General features: G+C 39.1%; 1 protein-coding gene across 1 annotated transcript in view; it reads left to right on the top strand.

Moving 5' to 3' along the window:
- dpyda.1 (dihydropyrimidine dehydrogenase a, tandem duplicate 1) overlaps nt 1-21,415 on the top strand; it is a 184,511-nt gene that overhangs the window by 66,549 nt on the left and 96,547 nt on the right. Inside the window, exons 9-11 of the mRNA XM_061238784.1 lie at nt 11,247-11,354; nt 12,325-12,494; nt 15,137-15,347. Coding sequence (XP_061094768.1) covers nt 11,247-11,354; nt 12,325-12,494; nt 15,137-15,347 — 489 coding nt within the window. The remainder of the gene's footprint in view (nt 1-11,246; nt 11,355-12,324; nt 12,495-15,136; nt 15,348-21,415) is intronic.

The following is a 21,415-nucleotide window of genomic DNA, read 5'->3' on the forward strand; positions in this document are numbered from 1 at the left end:
TCAGAGTGAGTGTTTTTGGTGCAACTGGTGTTTTTTTGAACACAAATCTGTTAAATAGTCTGATGCTGCACATTGGGGGCTTCTCAGAAAAAGCATGCATTCTGCTCAGTTATGTATCACAGCTCACTGTATCAAAATTTGACTTCCTGTTTGCCAATGCTCACTATACATTCACTGCAGGTTTGTAAGTTAAAACTGCATTTTTCATTCTTTCTGAGAATTGAGCCTGAGCTTAGTAAGGTGTTTCATATTTTTTCGATTTGTCTGAAAATGCGCAATTAGCCTTCCAGGACTCACCATGTTTGTAAGAAATAGTTTAGTTTGCCATCTTAATGTTCTTTTCTTAGCTTCTGCATATGGACTTCTTCTTTCAGAGAACAGGGATTCAAATCTGTTGTATGGTGTTTATTTGCAGCAGTTTGTCATGTGACTGGCTTACTGTACATTTCTGTGTATATATATAGACACTTACTGAGCACTTTATTTGGTAGACCTTTAATCAGTCAATCATGTGGCAGCAAGTAAATGCATAAAAGCATGCAGACATGGTCATGGTGTTTTTCAGAACAAATGTCAGAATGGGAAATAAATCTTTGTGACTTTGATTGTGGAATGATTGTTGGTGCCAGACAGTGTGGTTTGAATATCTCAGAAACTGCTGATCTCCTTGGATTTTCACACACAACAATCTCTAGAGTTTGCAGAGAATGGTGCGAAAAATAAAAGAAATCCAGTGAGCAGCAGTTCTGCAGATAGAAACACCTTGTTAATGAGAGAGGTCAGAGGAGAAGTGCCAGACTAAAAACTGACAGGAAGGTGACAGTAACGCAAATTACCACATTACAACAGTCTTACTGGGTGTTCCAATGAATCACCTGATGTTAATTTATTTATTTATTTAGATTCAGATTAGGATCAATGTATTGTCATACTGAGTTCCAGGAATATACACTGATGTACACCAAGAGCTAGCTGCTATTTCTTACTAAAACAAAACTTGAAGTTTTTAATAATATTATGTATTTGGGTTATGAATATATTTCAGGACGTGTATTTGCCAAAGAATAATTGTGCTTCAAATATTTTTTCAGAAGTATAAAAAAAATATGTAGAAGCAAATACAGTTGTGCTATATTGATCTGAGAAAATCAAACATTTCTTGAAGCTGGCTGTGTGCTCTCTTATTATAATGGAAAAAGGAACCCATAAAAAAATCCTTTTTTCAAAATGGTCTAATCTTTTGATATGAGAGTCTTAATTATACAGAGTCATTTACTTTAACTATTTTGGGATTTTCTCAACAAAGAAAGCAGGAAAATTAAAGCACAGAGTGTTTGCCATTAATTTCTGTGATTTCATACTAGTGCTTCACCAGCTCTTTAAACGTCATCCTTAGTGATGATTGACATGCAAATTTCTCCTGGAACGTTCTAAATTGGGCGGCAGGTTGAAAAATGTAGATAAGGGCATTTTTTTCTGGCCTATAAACCGTGGAGGCAAGCTGTGAGGTGCAGCAGCTTTAAGGAACAGGTTAACCTCTTACTGTTTGCTATGTGATGTGATCTACAAGAGAGACCTTTCTTCAATTAAGACTTTGGCCCCACGAAGACGGTTAATTTCTTGAGGCAACATAATCTGTAGTGCTTGCGTTTACCAAAATCTTTTCCCATTGTATTGCTTTTGGGATGGAGTGAAACCTACTTAGTTAAACTTAGAACATTGCAGAAGGACAGTATCAGGACATTTTCCATTAATGGTGAACCTTAGAGATTAATATATATTGTCTTCAATGCCTGTGTCAATCATTCTCATTCCTACACATATTTGATATCATGTTTTATATGTGTGTTATTGCATCTGATCAGGCTGGGACTTTTTGTGATCACAAGGCATACTTCTACTGAACAAGGTGTGCTGCTGTTTCAGGTTACAGCAGGACATTGTCTCGTTATGTTACTGATTTTTTTCTTATTTCAGGACAAGGTTAATGAATTTCCCGCAAAGAGGGCATTTATTGTTTCAGAGGTCTTTATTTATGTAAAATCTTAATGTACTTAGTGTGCTTCTGCATAATTTAACATCGTGCCCTTGGTGCTTGTTCATCTTTGCTCAATTCATAAGGTTCAGAGGGGTCAGGGACTATGTTGTGAATGAAAGTCAGGATCCAGAATGGAGTGCTTCTTTCTCTTTGCATCGTGTGCTGATAGCTTGTGATAACGCGTGATTAACGAGTGGCAGGCCAGCGGAGAATGAAAACATCTGTAAGAGATGATTTATTATTTTCAGAGGCATTGCCTGCTCACTGTATCTCTGCAATTTAAGCCTGTGAATCAGAACAAAGTAAATGAGATACAACGTGAAAAATGAAAGCACTTTTTTTTATTCCAGAGGAGGTGTCAGAAACGGGGTGTTATTGTTAAAATACACTTTGTCATGAGCTTTTTCCTAACCCCCCCACCACCACCAACCCCCCCCCCGGTTTGGTGCTGAATACAAATGGTTTTTCAGGTCTATTAAACCAACAGTATGGGCTTGTGGCATCCATCAGCATAGACACAGATGAGGGCAGGGTTAATGTGCTGTAACTTTGCTTAGAAATCCTGCACAATCCCCACCACCCAGTTCATGCAGTAAAGTTGTGATGCACAGTGGAGCCATATTGTTTAGGAGTTCCTATTTCAGAACAATGACTTAAAAGAAGTGGCTGGTTATGATGCTGCAAATATGGGCACAATGGAGCACTGTACTGTACCATATAGTATGTATGCATTGTTTTATGGAAGAATGAATCAGTGGCGGCTGGTGGCCATTTATCTGGGTGGGGTGTAGGGTTGCCACATTTGATTTGTGAAAAATCGGGACATTTGAATGCACTATGTTAACAGTACGTTGTATATATTCTTTTTATTTATTGTTATTTATTTTTTAATTATTATTATTATTATTATTATTATTATTATTATAGTTATTTTTTTATTTATTTATGTATTTTTGTATTTTGTTTTTTAAATTTTTTTGCTTGCTGCTGGTTGCTTGTGGCGGCACGGATGGTGCAGTGGGTAGCACTGCCGCCTCACCGCGAGGAGGTGCTGGGTTTGAATCCCGGTCGGCCGGGGCCTCTCTCTGCATAGCATTTGTAGCATTTGTAGCATATGTGAACATTCAGTAATGTAATCCCTTGCCAGACCTGGACTTATTATTCCTCCACCCAATGTTGTGCACACTTGTTGCCTGGGAATGTAGGGTAAACTTATCCAGTGACTGACTTTGCCCTGCTGCAGCTGCTTCTGTTGTCAGTATAGCTTTGGCCATGCTTCCAGAATGGAAATTCCAGTCAGTCCGTAACCCTTCTCGCAGGTTTCTCTTTGTTAATTTGGGGTAGTATTAACAAGTTACATTACATTACATTAATGGCTTTTGGCAGACGCTCTTATCCAGAGTGACTTACAGTTGATTAGACTAAGCAGGAGACAATCCTCCCCTGGAGCAATGCAGGGTTAAGGACCTTGCTCAAGGGCCCAACGGCTGTGCGGGTCTTATTGTGGCTACACTGGGGATCAAACCACTGGCCTTGCGTGGCATGTACCTTAAACACTACGCTACAGACCGGCTTATAAACATAAAAACTGTGGCAACCACTGCACAAACAACAACTGGCATGCTAACTTCCTTCTGTCTCTCTTATTCTGTCCATCACCCATTTTTGGCAAGGCCAGCTTCCTAATACAGTTACACATTTAAACATGAAATAAATAAATAACTTACCGGACTTGCTACATCTGTGATGGAGACAAACAGCTCTAGGCCCTCTGTAAACCAATGACTGGCAGTCTCCGGGAATAGCATATTGTTTTGTGCCCCACCGGGTTTCTGGCAGCAGCCAATCAGTGGAGCGAAAATACTTAATCATAAAGAGAAAACACGCCCCTCCAATTGAACCCCAATGTGGGCGCAGTCCAAATGTGCCCCACAAACAACTGACATGCCTAGCCAAGACTGACAGAAATGGGAGAAAAAAGGAAGAAAACTGACTTTAAATATGATGTATTTATGTATGTATATGCTTTTATGTCTGGTAAATCAGCAATTTAAATGTTTTATTTATTTATTTATTTATTTATTTATTTTCTTCACTGACAGATTGGGGGTGGAGCTGTGCCCTATGCACCCCTATTGACCAGCCTCCACTGGTATTAATTATGATACAGTATACGGCGTGTGTGCATGTGCGTGTACGTGCGTGTGCATACAGTATGTGACAATTTTATATTCTTTGAAACATTCTTTCCAAACACATTATTTGTTCATTCCAAATGTGATAGTGTGAAAATATAATTGTTTCATGTAGGAGCGATGCAACATCTGGTCTGAGAACACACAGATAATGTGTATATCACATTAGAATGGCTGAATGCAGCTGTGTTTTAGTTTACAGGCAATATTGAATTGTTACAGCTACTGAAGCTGAATACTGTGATCATTTCTCTCTCGCTGGTTCCTGTTCCTTGCTATTTGATAAACTGCAGTACTGGCTTTTGGCCAGTTTGCAAAAGTAAAGCATTTTCTTTAATAAATAATTAAGGCCGAATTAGATTATATAATCGGATTTGAAATAAAAAATCCCCAGATCTTTAACTCATGGAAGCCACTCTATTTATCAGATTGACTCAGGCAGGAGATTCCTCGTCACTAGCTCTCTGTGGAAGTACGAAAATTATTAAGTGTACTTTGATGATATACAGTGGGCTCCACATTTATTGGCACCCCTGGTTTAATATTCACCCCTGGCAAAGATGACAGCCATGAGTCTTTTCATATGATTTGTGATAAGGTTAGAGAACACATTTGGAGAGATTTTGACCATTCTTCCATGCAGAAGTTTTCATAATCAGTGATATTCTTTGTATACCTTCAGTTCAGACAACAGGTTATTCATTGGTTTCCGGAGTTTGACTGAAATGGCCATTGCAGAACATGGTTCTTGTTTCTACTTAACCATTTTGATTGTGTGAATTTTGATTGTAATAATTGTTAGAGGTGCCAATAATTTTGGTACATGTGGTTTTCAGATAAAATGAGATAAAGCAACTAAAAACTCAATAAAAAACATTGAAAAATATATTTAGTTGGAAGTGTACATATTTTTCCCATATATTTGAACATAAAATATGGATCATTATCCATGTTGTTTACTATGTACTGTATATGCAGCCTTTCTTCTCCATTTTTACTAATTCTGGAGCCAACTGTATATGTTACACACAACATGTTTTTTTCTGAAATTGACATGTTACATTACATTACATTATTGGTATTTGGCAGACGCTCTTATCCAGAGCGACATACAGTTGGATTAGACTAAGCAGGAGACAATCCTCCCCTGGAGCAATGCAGGGTTAAGGGCCTTGCTCAACGGCCCTACGGCTGTGCGGATCTCATTGTGGCTACACCGGGATTAGAACCGCCGACCTTGCGTGTCCCAGTCATTTACCTTAACCACTACGCTACGCGAAATTGTTACTCATTTGTGTCTGCTGACTAAACACCTCCCCAAAACTAACGGCAGTACTTTTGTTCAACCACTGGATCGGGAAAATGTCGCGTATCAGGGAACCAGCAAATCATATGTAATCTTTGACTGTTCTTGATTTTGTTGGTATTTACAGTGCCCATGCATGGCTTCAATGCGGTAACAATGAGTTATTTTCATTTTGAAATAAACCTTATCGTAATTTGACTGCATAATAATGTTCGGGGGAAAAACTAATAAAATGTAAAATGTATTGTCACAAACGATTCAGTTGCATATGGATATAAGTATATAGTACTTGTTGGCATGCTTCAATTTTCTGCTCTGTGACTGATATCTCTGTATGTAACAGAACAACAATGTAATAAAAGAACACAGCATCCATCTTAAAAACACTGCTAGCTTGCGACACATTGGCCAGCATTTATTTTAGCCATATTTTATCCTGTCAAATACCTACATTTAATAGCTATGTAAGTAACATTTCTGACACATATTATGATAGTGTTGTGATAAAGCTTGGTGAGAACCAGTCAGATATACAGTTAGTTCCAAGTATTATGATCCTCGAAAATGTAATCAAAAAAATACATTTTTTCAAAAGATATTTCTTTTGAGAGTCAAGGTTAAGGACAAATGTTGGTCCTTTTAACATTCTGGAGGCTGTATCACAGCAGTGTTTCATATCGTAGGGCATGTGTGTGCAGGTTATAAGGCCAGATCTCCCCTGAGGCAGCATGGAAACGCCTTTAAAAGCCATACAAGTTTCAGTCCAGTCACATTTATGGCCATCAGAAGTTCAAGAGGAATTTCATTAATCTGTTATATTCTCTTATCATAGCTGCAATCCAAGATAACGGCATACTTATATTAAAACTGCTCTCACCAGATGATGTTATCTTGTTATTTATTTGCTATGTAAATACCTAGGCTACTAAGACACTTCAGCTTCTTTTTTAACATATATACCAATTTATAAGGGCAAATGCAGCTGGATATTTCCGTGAGAAATTCTAAATAACTGCTTTTCTCAGTGGGGAGATTGTGACTCCCACCATAGGATTTGAACCTGCTGCATTCAGGTTACACACCTTAGTAATAGTAATAGTATTGTTTCACTAGCGTGTATAATGTTACATATACATATAGAGACGTTGTTCAATTGAGTCTGCTATGAATGATCTCACTGGCAAACAAGTGGCAAAGCCAACAATATAACTGGTAAAGGGTTTCTTAGTTTTATCCAAAAATTGTATTTTAGTTTTGCAACAGAGGTGGTGAATGTTTTGGGATAAAACAAAGATACCTTGTTGGGGGACACTTCTCTGCAATGCCTTCATATATTTGTAAGAATAAGAAGACCTGGTTGATTCAAAACTGCCTTTCCAAACTGCTTTCTTTTATTTAACAGTTAATTTTCCAGTTGTTTCATTGAATTTTGTTTGTTGAATCATTGGATGATAAGCTCCATTCATTCTCAGTATAACACAGATTTGGAGTCAGGTTTGTTGTTTTGTGCACTGAATGAATATATTGTCCTAGTTACCAAATGAACTCACGGTTTAGGCATGTGGTTGTATTGAGCAGTGTTCAGGAGACAGGGAGTCTTTACGGCTGTATTTAAAGTTCTGTGAGATGGTTCATTGGTTGCACTTACTATGGATCAGTGTTGCGTTTTTGTCCATTTAAAGACTGTGGTTGGCATCACATTTCTCAGGGAAATGGATGTGATTAGAAAGCCAATACTGATTTTGAACAATGGTTCAACAATCAGGCTTTATTTATCATTGTGTGATCTGTGGCTGAGATGACTGATGAAATGTATTGGTCTTCTCTACTTTTCAGAGCTGCTTGCTAAGCCAAGCAAAATCCTTTCTTTTTTGGCTACCAGAATGCATTCTTTTCAAGTACTGTTTCCAACTGTTATCCAAAACCCTAATCAAATCAGTTGTTAATGACTTTAAAAAGTCAATTTTGGTGTACTGATCACACCCAGAACTGAATCCTATAGAGGACTATTCACCTCAGGTGTTGAGTTGCCATCCTGCACACACACTTCTAATGCATAGCCAGGTTGAATAATGAGCTATTACAGTACATTTATAGCCATAGTGCATGGCATACAATACAGTCATACGATCTTAGTGTCACAATGCAGACTTCATGTTGGCCTACAGACCAGTTATGCAAGGTACAAAGACAGAGACTCTATTATGTACCGTAAATCATGTAAGGAATGCAGGTCTACAAGACAATTCAGATAAGAGTTATGTTCATATTAGAGTCTCAACATTTTCAGTACAATTTGTCAGAGTTTTGTAAAGTCAAATGCACAGTGTACAAAGGGCAATAGGAAACATCAGCAGTCTATTGAGTGTAACTGATTTTGCTGTATCTCTCAGTATGAACAGCTTTAGCTTTAAGTGGCTTTAGACCACAAATACCCAGTGCTACTTTTAAAGAATGTATAGCATACACACAGTATATAACTTCAATATGTATTTTTTAATGCATGTTAAAAGTATTATGGACCTTTCATACCACAGACCACTCGACTACTAAAATCATTATTCATTTATACGTACTGGTCTGGTTTATACACTGTAGTGTGCGTGGATCAGTGTTTTTAGCCTGATGGTGTTTGAGAATAATCTAAGATACAGTATCCGTGTGTGAAAGTACTGAGTAGTAGATGTCAAAGACGGAAAACCTATTTTACTTTTCACCAGTGAAACAAAAGGAAAAACTATTTTGGAATATTGGTGCAGTATTTCTAAAATTACCTTATTGCAGGTCACTAATATGGTTGAATTGAATTTTTTTTTCAAACATGTCATTTACAGTATATATTCCCAGGAATAAGATATATCTATATTTATGTCTTCTCTGTTGTGAATAATGTTCAAACAGTGTGTCATAATCTTGCATTTTTAAACACACAGTCATTTGAAGCACATTCCCTCTTCAAAGTATGTGCCTTAGTGCTTTGCAATTTACAGTTGCAGTTGCCATTATTTAACTATACATATTCATATTTTATGAGCTCTCACTCATAAAATAATATCCCCATTACACTGTGGTGTTATTTACTATTTAATAGGGCAGTATAGCAGAAGGCAGATAACCCAGAGCATGGGATTACACTGCTCAAATGGGCCTATTTATTAAGCTATGATAACACTAATGTTCTTCTTAGATGTATAGCTCATGTGACTTAGGCAGATCATGTAGTCAGCCTTAAGGATGTTTCATTGAACATTTAGCATGGCGGTGAGCCAGAATACATTTAGCCTAAACCCACATGACAAGCCGGTAATGAGATGATGATTGATAACCACCATTGCCTCTGAGAATCGGCTGGGAAAGTATGTATATTTTGAGTGGGTGGAGGTTTTTATATTTTTCGTCTTTCATCCTGGGTTTATTTGTACAGCTTAGAGGTGCGTTCGTATGGATTGTCATTTACTGCGCGGTTGGTCACTGTTACATGTTTTCATTGCTTGTCTCATTTTTGCTATTCTACAGTATAAACTGTGTACTTTTTTTTTTTCTTCAATACAACCAGCTGTTCACTTGGTTAGCCAAGCTTAGTGCACGGACTGATGAAACATTGCTCAATCAATACAACAGTAAGGAAAAAAGATGCAGAGGATGGTAGCCCTTTAAGGTCGTATCTAAGGTCAGAAAGGCCAGTTAAATACAAGCACATTGAAATGAACTGGAGGAAGCATGCAACTTAGAGTAGAATGCTTGTAAGAGTGTATTTCTTCACACTGCAAATACATTATGCAAAGATGTATCGTTTGCAAAAAGGATATGGGAACTTCACGCATGGTGTGTTATTTCGTGCTATTTATTTGTTCCCAAAATTCAATACACCCTCCATATTAAGGACATTTCGGAACTCAGAAGTACATTTATGCCTTTCTCCGTTAGAATAAAAAAGAAATTAAATAATAGAAATAAAGAAATATATAATTTGCCCTCAGTACCACAGCATCGCTGTAACGTCATATGAATTTTTATAGCTGAGGGGACAGTAAACATATGATACATGGGGATTTTTTTAAATCAGGAAATCAGGATCAGGAAAGCACAAGAAATAAAGTCCATTAATGCACTATGCAAAACAGAACTGAGACGAAGCACTTCCTTGAAATCTAATTATCTTTGAAGAGTGTGGGGTAAAGTTAATTGATTTTGACATAAGAGGGGTCAGTCTTTCACCTCCTCAGTCAGTCCAAGGCTTGAAATATGAGTCTTGTTTTCTGTCTAAATCAAATGGGGTTGGAATCTGATAGTGCTTTTTCGGTTAGAATTTTATTTTAAAGGTTATTTAAATCAAATACAGTGTAATAAATCAGGGGGCTACTTTTGCCACTTACAACTCCCCGTAATTGTCTTTATAGCTGAATTCTTCAATGATTGGACTGATCTATTAGCCAGCACTACTTGTGAGTTCACAGTTTCAGTATAAAGGTTAAAGGAATCTGAAATATTTGAAAAGCTTCTTAAAGGCCTCTATTCATTAAAACCACAATACCCTGTATTAGGATAGTGGATAATAGTAGAATAGTAGTTTGTGAACAATTTAAAACGATAGAAATTGCAAGCCAGGCTCAGAGTACTTTGTGGTTTCCTTAAATGGAAGTCAAAGTTTAGCTGGCTTGTGCATTTTTGATGGGCAAATGACAGCAATAGAAAAGTCGAATAATGTTCAGAACTTGAATGTATTCTTTATAGTACACGGTGATACATTTTTTGGAGACATAAGATATGAATTGCAACACTATGCAATACATCCAAATACAATTGTGTGGAGCACTGCTGCTGCGGATGAAATGTATTTACAGTGCGAAGACTGATTCAACAAATACAATGATGGATAGCACTGTAAAAGCCCTCGGATAAGGTTAATATCAGGTAAATGGTGAGCATAGTTGTTTACCGTGTCCCTGACTGTGGTCTGTAAAATATAACGGGGGAATAGTATCCTGTTTTTTTTTCTTTGTAAGATGGCTGTTTTTTTTCTCCCCTTTTCCTACTGCACAGGGATCAATTTGTAGCATCCTCTATGGCTTCTGGAAGTGAGTGGGGGAAGGGGGAGGGGAGAGGGCTACTGCACAGAGGTGGGAGGGAGTGGGGGGTAGGGCTTCTGTGCTAAGGTGGGGGAGGAGAAGGAGGAGAGCGGAGGAGTGGAGCGAGGTGCTGGGTTTTTTTCCTCCTTTTTTTCCCTGGTCAGGAAATGAAAATTGATCAGGAAGAGACACACGGGAGCAGGTTGTTGTATCAGAGCTCAATATGGTTAACAAGTATAGTGGCAAGGCTTGCGTTCAGCTCTACTGTGCACTTACAAGTTACACATTATCGAGCGCGTGGCGCTCCCAGGCCTGGCTGATGACAAAGTGTGTGTGGGACCCCATCATCGAGGCCAGGGGAAGTTGTCGCAGACCCCAGCCACCTGGGCCACAAGCAGTCATCACAAATAACATTTCGGCAATCCCACCCAGGACCGCTCGGGTAATTGCAGGTCTAGACAGACACAGGCAGTCAGTCAGTCTCAGGTTCTTCTCAGACTTCTAAGGTATTTAACTCCTAACACCGTAGTTTTCTTCAGCAACAACGACATTACAGGTTGAATTTGTATTTTCTTCTTCTGCTGTGTAGTGGACTGAAGTATTTGAATAATTTATCTTGGTCTTTATTGTTTAAACAGGTCTGCCCCAGGCTAACAAGCACAAAATCTTTGAAGGGCTGTCAATGGAGCAGGGCTTTTTTACTTCCAAGGACTTTCTGCCATTGGTTGCCAAGGCCAGTAAATCAGGTAAACACTGAAAGCTTACAGAATGTTTCATATTATAAAAAGAATTGTGCGTCTAAATAAAATAAATAAATAATTCCTCTGAATCTGTCACAGGATGCATTATATATATATATATATATATATATATATATATATATATATATATATATATATATATATACATTTTAAGATATGAAGCGATATGTACCGAGCCTATCAATGAATAATAAGTGAATGTGCATTGTAAAGTGTATGTAATATTTATTTTGATTGTCATCCTTATTCACATTTTTTATATAAACCCAGGAAAATGGATTGTGGTTAATTTAACATAATTTGACATATCATTTAGAAATGTTGATATTTTGAGGTTACATATAGGTCATTACCAAATGTGTAAATCAACAACAATTGGATTATTCATGTGACCATTGAAATGAATTTAAACCTGGAAAAAGAAATAGAGTTTGTAGTAGTGTGGAGCAGTACAGCATACATATGAGGTACTTCTATTACACTACCGTGCATAATTTAAAAATAAACACACCATACACAAAATATTCAGTATCAGTACAGCTACACATTGTTGTATGGGAAACCCTTGTATGATTTCATGTGCGAAATGTATCAGATTACTGGAATAGAGCGGATTTTGATGGATTCAGTGGGATGTGATATCAGATGCCGAAATCATCTGTGTTCAATGTAGTCCGTAGTCATCCATATCCAAGATAAAATAAAAGCAGCCCCGCCGAAGGTACCAAGTATGAAATTACCTATACGAGGACATTTGAGGAAAAAAAGAAGGAATAAAACCGCTTCTCATTGAAGCAGAATAATTTGATAGTGACATGCTGTGTCGGCAGACTCGAAGATGCAATTTTACACTGCCTTAAGTACTAGTATCTGTTGAGCCGTTAAGCAGAAACGGTTCCGCAGACACAAATCACGTTGGGTTTTTTTTTTTTTCCCTTCCCCTTTTGTCGCGCAGGGATGTGTAGCTGCCGTTCACAGCTGCCAGACTTGAGCGGCGTGGTGGTAGTGCTGGGAGCGGGCGACACCGCCTTCGACTGCGCCACCTCTGCCCTGCGCAGTGGGGCCCGCAGGGTGTTCGTGGTGTTCAGGAAGGGCTTCACCAACATCCGCGCCGTCCCAGAAGAGGTGCGTGGTCCGCCGCTCCGCACGGCTCGTTCATATCCCCTCCACCCAGCCGCCACTGTGGCGCTGGGCTTTATTGAGACGTCTCGTCCGTGCTGCGCTGACACCTCTCTTCAGCCTGTCCCTCTCTCTCTCTCTCTCTCTCTCTCTCTCTCTCTCTTTCTCTCACTCACTCTCTGTCTCTCTCTCTCACACACTCTCTCTTTCTTTCTCTCACTCTCTGTCCCTGTCACACTTTTTCTGTCTCTCTCTCACACACACACTCTCTTTCCCTGTCTCTCACACCCTGTCTTTCTCTCTCACTCTCTCTCACTCACTCACTCACTCTCTCACACACGCTCCCTTTCCCTCTCTCCCTCTCTCACACTCACTCTCTGTCTCTCTCTCACACTTTCTCTGTCTCTTTCTCTCTTGTATACACACTCTCTCTTTCCCTCTCTCACACTCACACTCTCTCTCTCTTTCTCTCTCACTCACTCTCACGCACACACTCTCTTTCTCTCTCTCCCTCACTCTCTCACACTCTGTCTCTTTCTCTCATACACACTCTCTTTCCCTCCCTCTCACACTCACTCTGTCTCTCTTTCACACACACTATCTTTCTTTCTCTCTCACTCACTCTATTTCTCTCTTTATCTCTCACACACTCTCCGTCTCTCTCCCTCCCTTGCTCTCTCCCTTGGTCTTTTTCGTCACTCTATTTTTTACTCTCTCACTTTCTCTCTTACTGTATCTCTCTCTCTCTCGGTGGCAGAATTTGAGCTTTGGTAACTGGATGATATCTGTCAAAAGCTCCATTCATAGAGGAAGAGTCCTACAAGCCTCACAGCAGCAGAGTTTTTTTTACAGGAGAAACCCACTCATCCCTGTCTCTGGCTGTTATGTGAAAGACTTACCTCTGAGGCCTTGCATTGACTGATACAAAGGATTGCCTCATCTTTTGTGCAGTCATTGTTTCTCATCAAATTCAAAAGGCACTTGCCGATTGGATTGCTAAGCAACTCTTGGGCTGTCAGTAATAGCCCTCGGTGAGTTTTCCCTCACTGGGTCACTGACGGCTGCGATATATTTATATTTTAAAAGTGTAACAGAGCTGCTCCAGTCTCTTCAATCTCATATTTTGAGCCTTTTAACTGAATTGGTTTTAACTAAATTATATTAGAAAATTCAGTTAATTCCACAATTAAATATAAATACTTTTTTTCTGGCCAAGATTTCAAGCTGTTGAAGTGTTCAAAAAGTAACATTTGATTTGGACCAAAGGGAATGTGTTGATTATGCGATCACTGTAACTGTGAGAGTATATTTAGTATCTTTGCAGTCAGTAGTTATGATGATGGCGCCTCATCCATTTGAAATTAATGGAATGACAAGGTAATTGAGTACATATTTCCCCGCAGGGCGATCAGGTTGCCATGTCACTGGTTTCCACTGGTTTTCCCTTGGTGATTTCACGCATCTGCACAGAGTGCAACAAAGTGAATTCTCCACATGAATGAAGCCAACCCGCTCTTGATTCCACACCCTCCAGTGTGGAATAACTGGAGCCCTCTGTACTGTCCTGGACATGTGCATGGCTGATATTGGCCAGTGCATCATAATCCATTGCATTAAATTAATTATATGGCTCTCTCTTATAATCACATCTAAAAGAAAAAAAAAGTCCACTAAATCCACACACTATGCTACCACAGTTCACTCACCAGGATCCATGCAAACTATATAAGTCCTGTAAAAAGAACTGGCCTGCCCAGATCATCTCATGCAGTTTACACTACCTTATAAAATATTTAATAGCAGTGATAAATTAACGTTATGCCACTACTACGACTTGTTTACAGTTCTATTTCAATTATCACACCACAGCTAAGTAGCTAGCCGGTTTGGCAGAACAGAACAGCGTTAGTTTACCAACGTTGCATAGCAACCACCTAGCACTATCTGCTAGGAACTATTTTCTTGTAAACTATTCTTGTAATGACATTGTTAATAAAACCGCTTTAATTTGGTTTGTGTCTATAATATCTGTATTATCATATGTGGTAACAGCGAGTTTGGTAAGTGTAAGCAATAACTCACTCCAGGAGGTGGTATATTGTCATTTTATCACGGCTAAGGGGCATTGTTCAGCCTGACGTGCAGCGGTCATTTTGAAAATAAGGTACATATTTCCAATGGTTTCCTTTCTTCATCTTACAGAGGCATACAGCTTGTGCTCAATAATAATTAAGTGCTTCAACAAGAGTCTTGTAGGTAACTTTCATGTAATGTAGAAAATTACACTGTGGGGATAAGGCAAGCCATTATACATAGCTATAGTGCATATCTTGGCAAATCAACTGAAATCTGAATGACCATTATAACAGTGTGCTCTGTGAAGTCATAAGGAATTGCAGACTTATCTCGAACATATCTTGTAATTTCATGCTTTATTATCGCTGAATACTTGTCCCAATGTTTTCTGTGAAAATATGAAGCCTGTTCTCCGTCCTTTGACAGCTATTCAGGACTGCAGGTATTGACTAAATACAAGAATAGGCATTCAAACAGAGTCTGCCTGAAGTCAGAGAGGATCTGCAAAGGCGTAAATATGTACCACTTCATCTCTTTCTTTAACTTTAATCTCTTTGTATCAATTTTCTTAGATGGAGCTTGCAAAGGAGGAGAAGTGCGAGTTCCTGCCCTTCCTGTCTCCTCGCAAGGTCATGGTGAAGAACGGACGGGTGTCCGGCATGGAGTTCTGCCGAACCGAACAGACCGAGACTGGACAGTGGATCGAGGATGAGGAACAGACCATGCGCCTGAAAGCCGATTACATCATCAGCGCATTCGGCTCCATGTTGAGTGACCCCAAAGGTAAGCATTCATTCACAAAGGTTTATGCTTTTTGGTTTGAGGGGGCAGCATGTAGTCTGATAGGCCTTTCACACCGACAAGGCTCCGTGCCAGTTCCGGTTCCTGAACCTAATTTTGAACCGGCCAGCGTGTTCAGACTTAAAATAAATTGGTTCGGAACCTGAAAAGTTGTTTTTCAGCTGGAACCAAAAAATAGTTGTTTTTTCCTTGTGAACTGTGACGTCATCAGTGGGGGTGTCATATTCCGCCTGTCTTGTTTGTTGAGCAACGCCCTCCGTTGATGTTGGAGGGTGGCGGAACTTTGGTTCTGCTTAAACTGGTATGGACGCAGGCTGGTTCTCCAGAAAGCTGGAGACTCCAGAACGGAACCAGAGCCAGAACCAGAACCATGTCTGTCTGAAAGTGGTGTCAGTGTCTAACTTACATGACTGGGTCTCGGAAGGTTGGTGGTCCAAGCCTCGGTGTAGCCACGATAAGATCCGCACAGCTGTTGGGCCCTTGAGCAAGGCCCTTAACCCCACATTGCTCCAGGGGGATTGTCCCCTGCTTAGTCTAATCAACTGGATAAATGTGTCAGATAAATGACAAATTATTATTATTATGATTACCTCACATTATTACTGAGAAATTGTGTGCTGTAGTATTACTTTTAGAATTTGGTACTTCCTGAATTAGCATATTCTGCCAGTATACACAGTACAATATCATACATAATATTGATGTGGTGAAAATATTTCAGCGGTGTAGTTTTGCATAATGTGAATAATTGTATTTTTATACCTGCCAGCTGAAAAAGTAAAATACTGTTCAAATGTCTGGAGTGCCAGTGTAGCATACAGTAATCATTATTCGAACTGGGCTTGCAACTGTAAGGTTGTGCATTCGATTCCCAGGTGGGGCAATGCCATTGTACCCTTGAGCAAGGTGCTTAACTTGAGTTGCTTCAGTAAATCTCCTGCTGTGTGAATTCATTGTATCTAAAGAATATAAGCTGTGTAAGTTGCTTCGGACCATTTGCTGAATGTTGATAAATTGGATGAGACAAAATCTTGGGCCAAATGAAACGGGAAAGGAAACCATTATATTGAAACGGCTGCTCCCAAGCTTTTGCATTCAACTCCCCCATTGTTCTAGATTGGACAAATGTTACCCAGCGCAGTGCCAAAATAATGGTCTACAGTACTAAACTACATTACCACATTTTACCATAGGTTCCTGTAACTTACTGTAAATTCTTAACCATTGGATTGAACATAAGCTTTCTGTTTTTGTATTGTGTTTAATATTGGATGCTAAAATACTGTCTTCTGCTAATTACAGAAACTTTGTACTTGATTATCAAGAAATATTTCATGACTCACAGCACAGTGCAAAGAATTTCACGACAAGTTAAACTTAAAATCATTTAATTGTGCTGTTTCACAATGCATTAAAATATGTAAAAATATTTGTATGTATCAGCACAAAATCGGTATGCAAAAGTACTGGTTGAGTTCTTCCCTCCAAAAAAGTTTAGCATTTTCTTTTTGCCTTAACTGGCCTTGCAGCATACATATTCATATTTAGTGAGTCACTTTAAATTCAGTTCTGTTTGTGTCGGAGAAATGATCTCTAGTGAACCAAATCCTGCTGGGAAAAAAACACGGGTCATTCTCTGCATGTCGTACCTGCAATTATTCCTGGAGATTCTTCACAGTGCCATCATAGAGAAAGAGACTGTGTAGCCCCTCTTATCTGTATTTACCAGATTTTAGCGGGACTTTTATGTGATACCTATCACTTCTATAAGGGGGGGCATATGAATCCCTTGTCATCTCATCACAATATGTAGCTAATGTTTTCCAACTTCTTTCTGAAGTGTGGGGCTGGAGAGAATGCAATAAGTCTGTCCTTTTTTATCAGAGTGAGACATAATAGTCTGCATAGTCTGTGTTTACATTTGGGAGAACACGGATGTGGAATGAGTAATGGTGAATATATCTCTCAAGCTGTGTTTTTATAGTAGAAATCCACACTCATGCGCAAGCGCTCGTACATTAACACGCACTTCACACACTTATCCTCATATTAACAGGTGCTAATTCCTCAGTCTGCTAGTATCTTTGATCATAAATCATAGATTGTGCTAGGCTGAATCATCACTCATATTGTACATTATTTTGGCGGTCCACAAGGATGATCGCACTTCAAAAACAAGCCCAAACATTAGGGAAACACGCTTCAAATCAATAAATGTTGCAGATTTCAAAACGCATAGGAAAGGCTATAGCAAATGCAACACGGAAATGCACTGCTAAATGGCAAAGCAAATTAAAAAAGGAAACGTGCGGCAAGTTCAAGTGCTTAAAAAGGGAAAACAGAAACTAAAAGGAAAATGCAAAATGCAATGCAATTCAAACCACTTCAAAACCAGAGTTGATACAATGGAAGTGCTCCATGCTACTATTAGTGGAATCACACACCAGAGCTGAACACAGTTCTGTGGTGCTGATAAGTCTTAAAAATAAGCTACCATCCATACTTCCCAAATGTAATTTGATTCGTGGATGATTATGTATCAACTGCAAAAGGTAGACTTAGCCTCCCATGAGCTACGTGGTTGTGAAACGATGGTATATACTCATTTAGAAGCCATACATCAGTCTGATTTCAACTTTATTTATTTAGTCCTGGTTCTGGTAGAAGCTAGTACGCTACCAAAAGCCTAAAATCGAGTTCAACCAGTCAGAGATGTCACCGTTACCACAGAGATAGCCACCGTTCTGAGCACCATGGGTGGGAACTCAGCCTGGCAGATATGATATGATATGCTTTTTTAGGGAAAAAAAGCAATGTGCCAAGAGTCACAGTGTGCGCAGGGGTGAAAACAAAATCACTAACATTACATAAGGTGGAGTACACTGTGTGTCTGAGGCCAGCTTGTTGGTTTTGCATGTCTATGATCCAGTGTGAGAGACAGGACCTGCAGAGTTGTGAGTGTTGCTGGTTAGCGGAGGAGCTAGCTAAAATGAACACATCACGAGTCAGTACTAATCAAATCACTTCTTTGTGCTCAATAACCTGCGTAGAGGACAAGAATGATCAAAGGCTAGTGAAAATTCAAACAATTTTTCAGCATGTTCGAAGAGATATGTTCAGAAAGTTCAAATGCATTTTAGAATAAATTCATTAAGCAGGCCTGGGATTGGTAAAAATTTGCTTGAATCCGATTTGATAGGGAAAAATCAAAGCCAGCCTATTGTTAGCTAATGGACCACCATACGCCCTTGCTCTTGACTTGATTCATGTCTGATTATGGCTATATATTTTAACTAGCAGCACCTCCTATCCTTTTCTCAAAAATAATTAATAAGCAATACAATTGGCACACCTGCTATTACTGTTCATTTGAGACTTCTTATGTAAACAGTCTCTAGTGTCATGCTGCAAACCTGCAGTTGAATTGACTGTCCAGAGATGAAAAAATCACTGTAATGAGGTTTCTAGTCTGAAAATGCAGGACGTTTGCAATTGGTTGCCCATGTCAACTGTTAAACTGCAGAATCACTCACTGATCCTCTAATGCATGTTTCTGCTATTTAAGCAAGTACAAATTGAACATGTTTTACATGGATTCACAATAACTCAGTTCTGTGAAACATATGTATGCAACTAAATGTTTTCATGCCTCACTTATCTCACTTTATCTTCACAGTTTCTAGCTTTAATAAAGTATTCCATTGTCTCAAAATATTTACCTATTTATTTCATTGTTTTAGAGTCAACAGCTGCAGTTTTGTAAAAGTGCTTGTGAATTTTAACTGGCTTAGTAATCATTGACTGATCAATTACACAACAGTTGCTCCGCATTTCCAATTTGCAATAAGGTGTGGTTGGAATGAAGGAGGGCATTTGTATAATTAGCAATTATTCCACAGGGTTAATTAAAGCATGAATAATTGCTGATAACAGACAGAGTTAAATATTCTGCTTCACTACAAGCTAAACTATTCCACTTAATAAGGATGTATTTCTTTATTATTTATTTTGTAGACTTCTGGATCTTGTTTCTTGCTTTTCATGCCAGCAAATTGCTGATTATATTATAGCAGAATGTGCATGCGTGTGTGTGTGTGTCTGTATGTATGCGTGTGTGTGTGTGGACAATTATACCTGGATATGGCCTTTTATCCACTCCTGGGTGTCCTTCATTCAATCAACATTTACTGAATTGTTTTCTTTGTAAAATGAAGCCTAGCTGTACGGATTATCAAAATGGAAAAAATATTTCAGCTATCAAAGTTGAGGACAATGTGTGTGTGTATGCATGCATGCTTGTGTGTATGCGTGTGTATGATTGTTTGTGTCTATTATCTGTACATTTGGGCATACTGTAGGTCCATACTACCTGGTTATACTTCATGTGTGGTCACTAGGCAGTACTGTGCCACTTTGGGAATTGCGCATACTGTATACACTTCGGAAATTGCACATAGAGTGTACAGGCCACTTATTTGGCATGGCGTTGCGCTGCGTGTTGGCCTATGTTGTTGGAGTCGTGATGAGTTTTGTTTGGTAAAAAGGATGAAAAAGAAGCGTTTTGCTGAGAAATGTGTTTTCGAGCACGGTATTCTTTCCTCTTTGAGATGTGAATTACTTATCCACTTAAGTGTCTTGTCAAGTCCGCAGAGGGAGTACGGCCGTGTACAGTATACAGGGCGGGAATAGCTGACAAAGCAGGAAAGTCTGCTGGCAATCTAGCGGGTTGCCCCAACGCAGTGACAAAATGATTAGATCCTTGGCAACGGCCGGCCGATGGGAAAGGTGAAAGTTAAGTGAGGAACATCCACACACTCACTGTGTCCAGTCTCCTTTTGTAGCTCTGTCTAAATGAGCGAAATCAACTGTATCTGCTGTATGTGACCTGCAACTTTACTTTGTTATACTTTGTTTTACTGAATATTTCATGCCAAATTTTACCATAGCTGTAAGCTCTCTAGCATATTTACCCTTGTGTTTTCTTTAGGGTCAAAAATGGCCCTCCACTATGTTTAACAGCAGAGAAAACCCCCTAAATTATCTTTTTTCAACTTGAAATGTGATTGAAGTTTGTGATGAGTGAAAGGTTGTTTCTTCATGCTAAATAGAATTCAATTAATTAAAATTGAATTAGGCTGCTTTATTTTCGGAGTTTAGTGAAGGTGGGTCTTTTTTTACCCCTAGGACAAGGGGAGTATACAGAAAGTTAAGACTACACAAGGGTTAAAGAGGTCATGTCAGTGGTGTGAGGTGACCGAACATTTCTATGAATTTTACACACTTTAGTGACCTGTTAATGACTTACAAAATGTGAGTGATGTTTACCTGTACCCAAATTATACCTTAAGGGACCGTGTGCAGAGTTTACATACAGTATCTCTTCGTTCTACTGATGAGAACAGGCCATTTATATATTATTTGCATGATCTGGATCAAAAGTACAGTAACAAGGTACAGAATCAATCTGTGTGATCCCCTTTCTAGTAAATGAGCACTGATTTGAGGTAAGGTACGCTTTCTCATTCTTTTGCTCTCCCTCAGAATCGATTAATGGACTATACTGTATACACTGAACACCAGTAGTAAGTATTTGTACGTCACTTGTCTTGTGGGGGAAGCGTTCAAATAAGTCATTGCCTATTGCCTATTCATAATATGCAGTGACTGTACTTTGTCCTATAAAAGCACATACAATTACATTCAGTTAGATTTCAACACTGCACTTGTTTTTTTTCTCTGTTTATTTCTGTGCAATTTGCGGTTAAATAACTGAACCGCATTTCACCGAGGCTTTGGAAAAAGAAACCGACTATGTCGAGGTTTGTCTGTGTGTGTTCGTGTGCGCATGCAGTACTGGTGTGCGTGCGCACTGGGGCAGGGCATTAAAATTCACCATTAAGTGCATATGGTGTTGAGTTTTGGGATGTCTTCCATCCTCCTCACAGAGTGTATAATGCTGATGCATGCCCCTTTGTAGCACATAAGACAGCATGGATTCCTTCGGTTAATGGAGCCAGGAATCCACACCTGCCAGAGAGGTTTTCTTTCCA

Source organism: Conger conger, chromosome 4 (genome assembly GCF_963514075.1).
Source record: "Conger conger chromosome 4, fConCon1.1, whole genome shotgun sequence".
NCBI classification, from domain to species: Eukaryota; Metazoa; Chordata; class Actinopteri; order Anguilliformes; family Congridae; genus Conger; species Conger conger.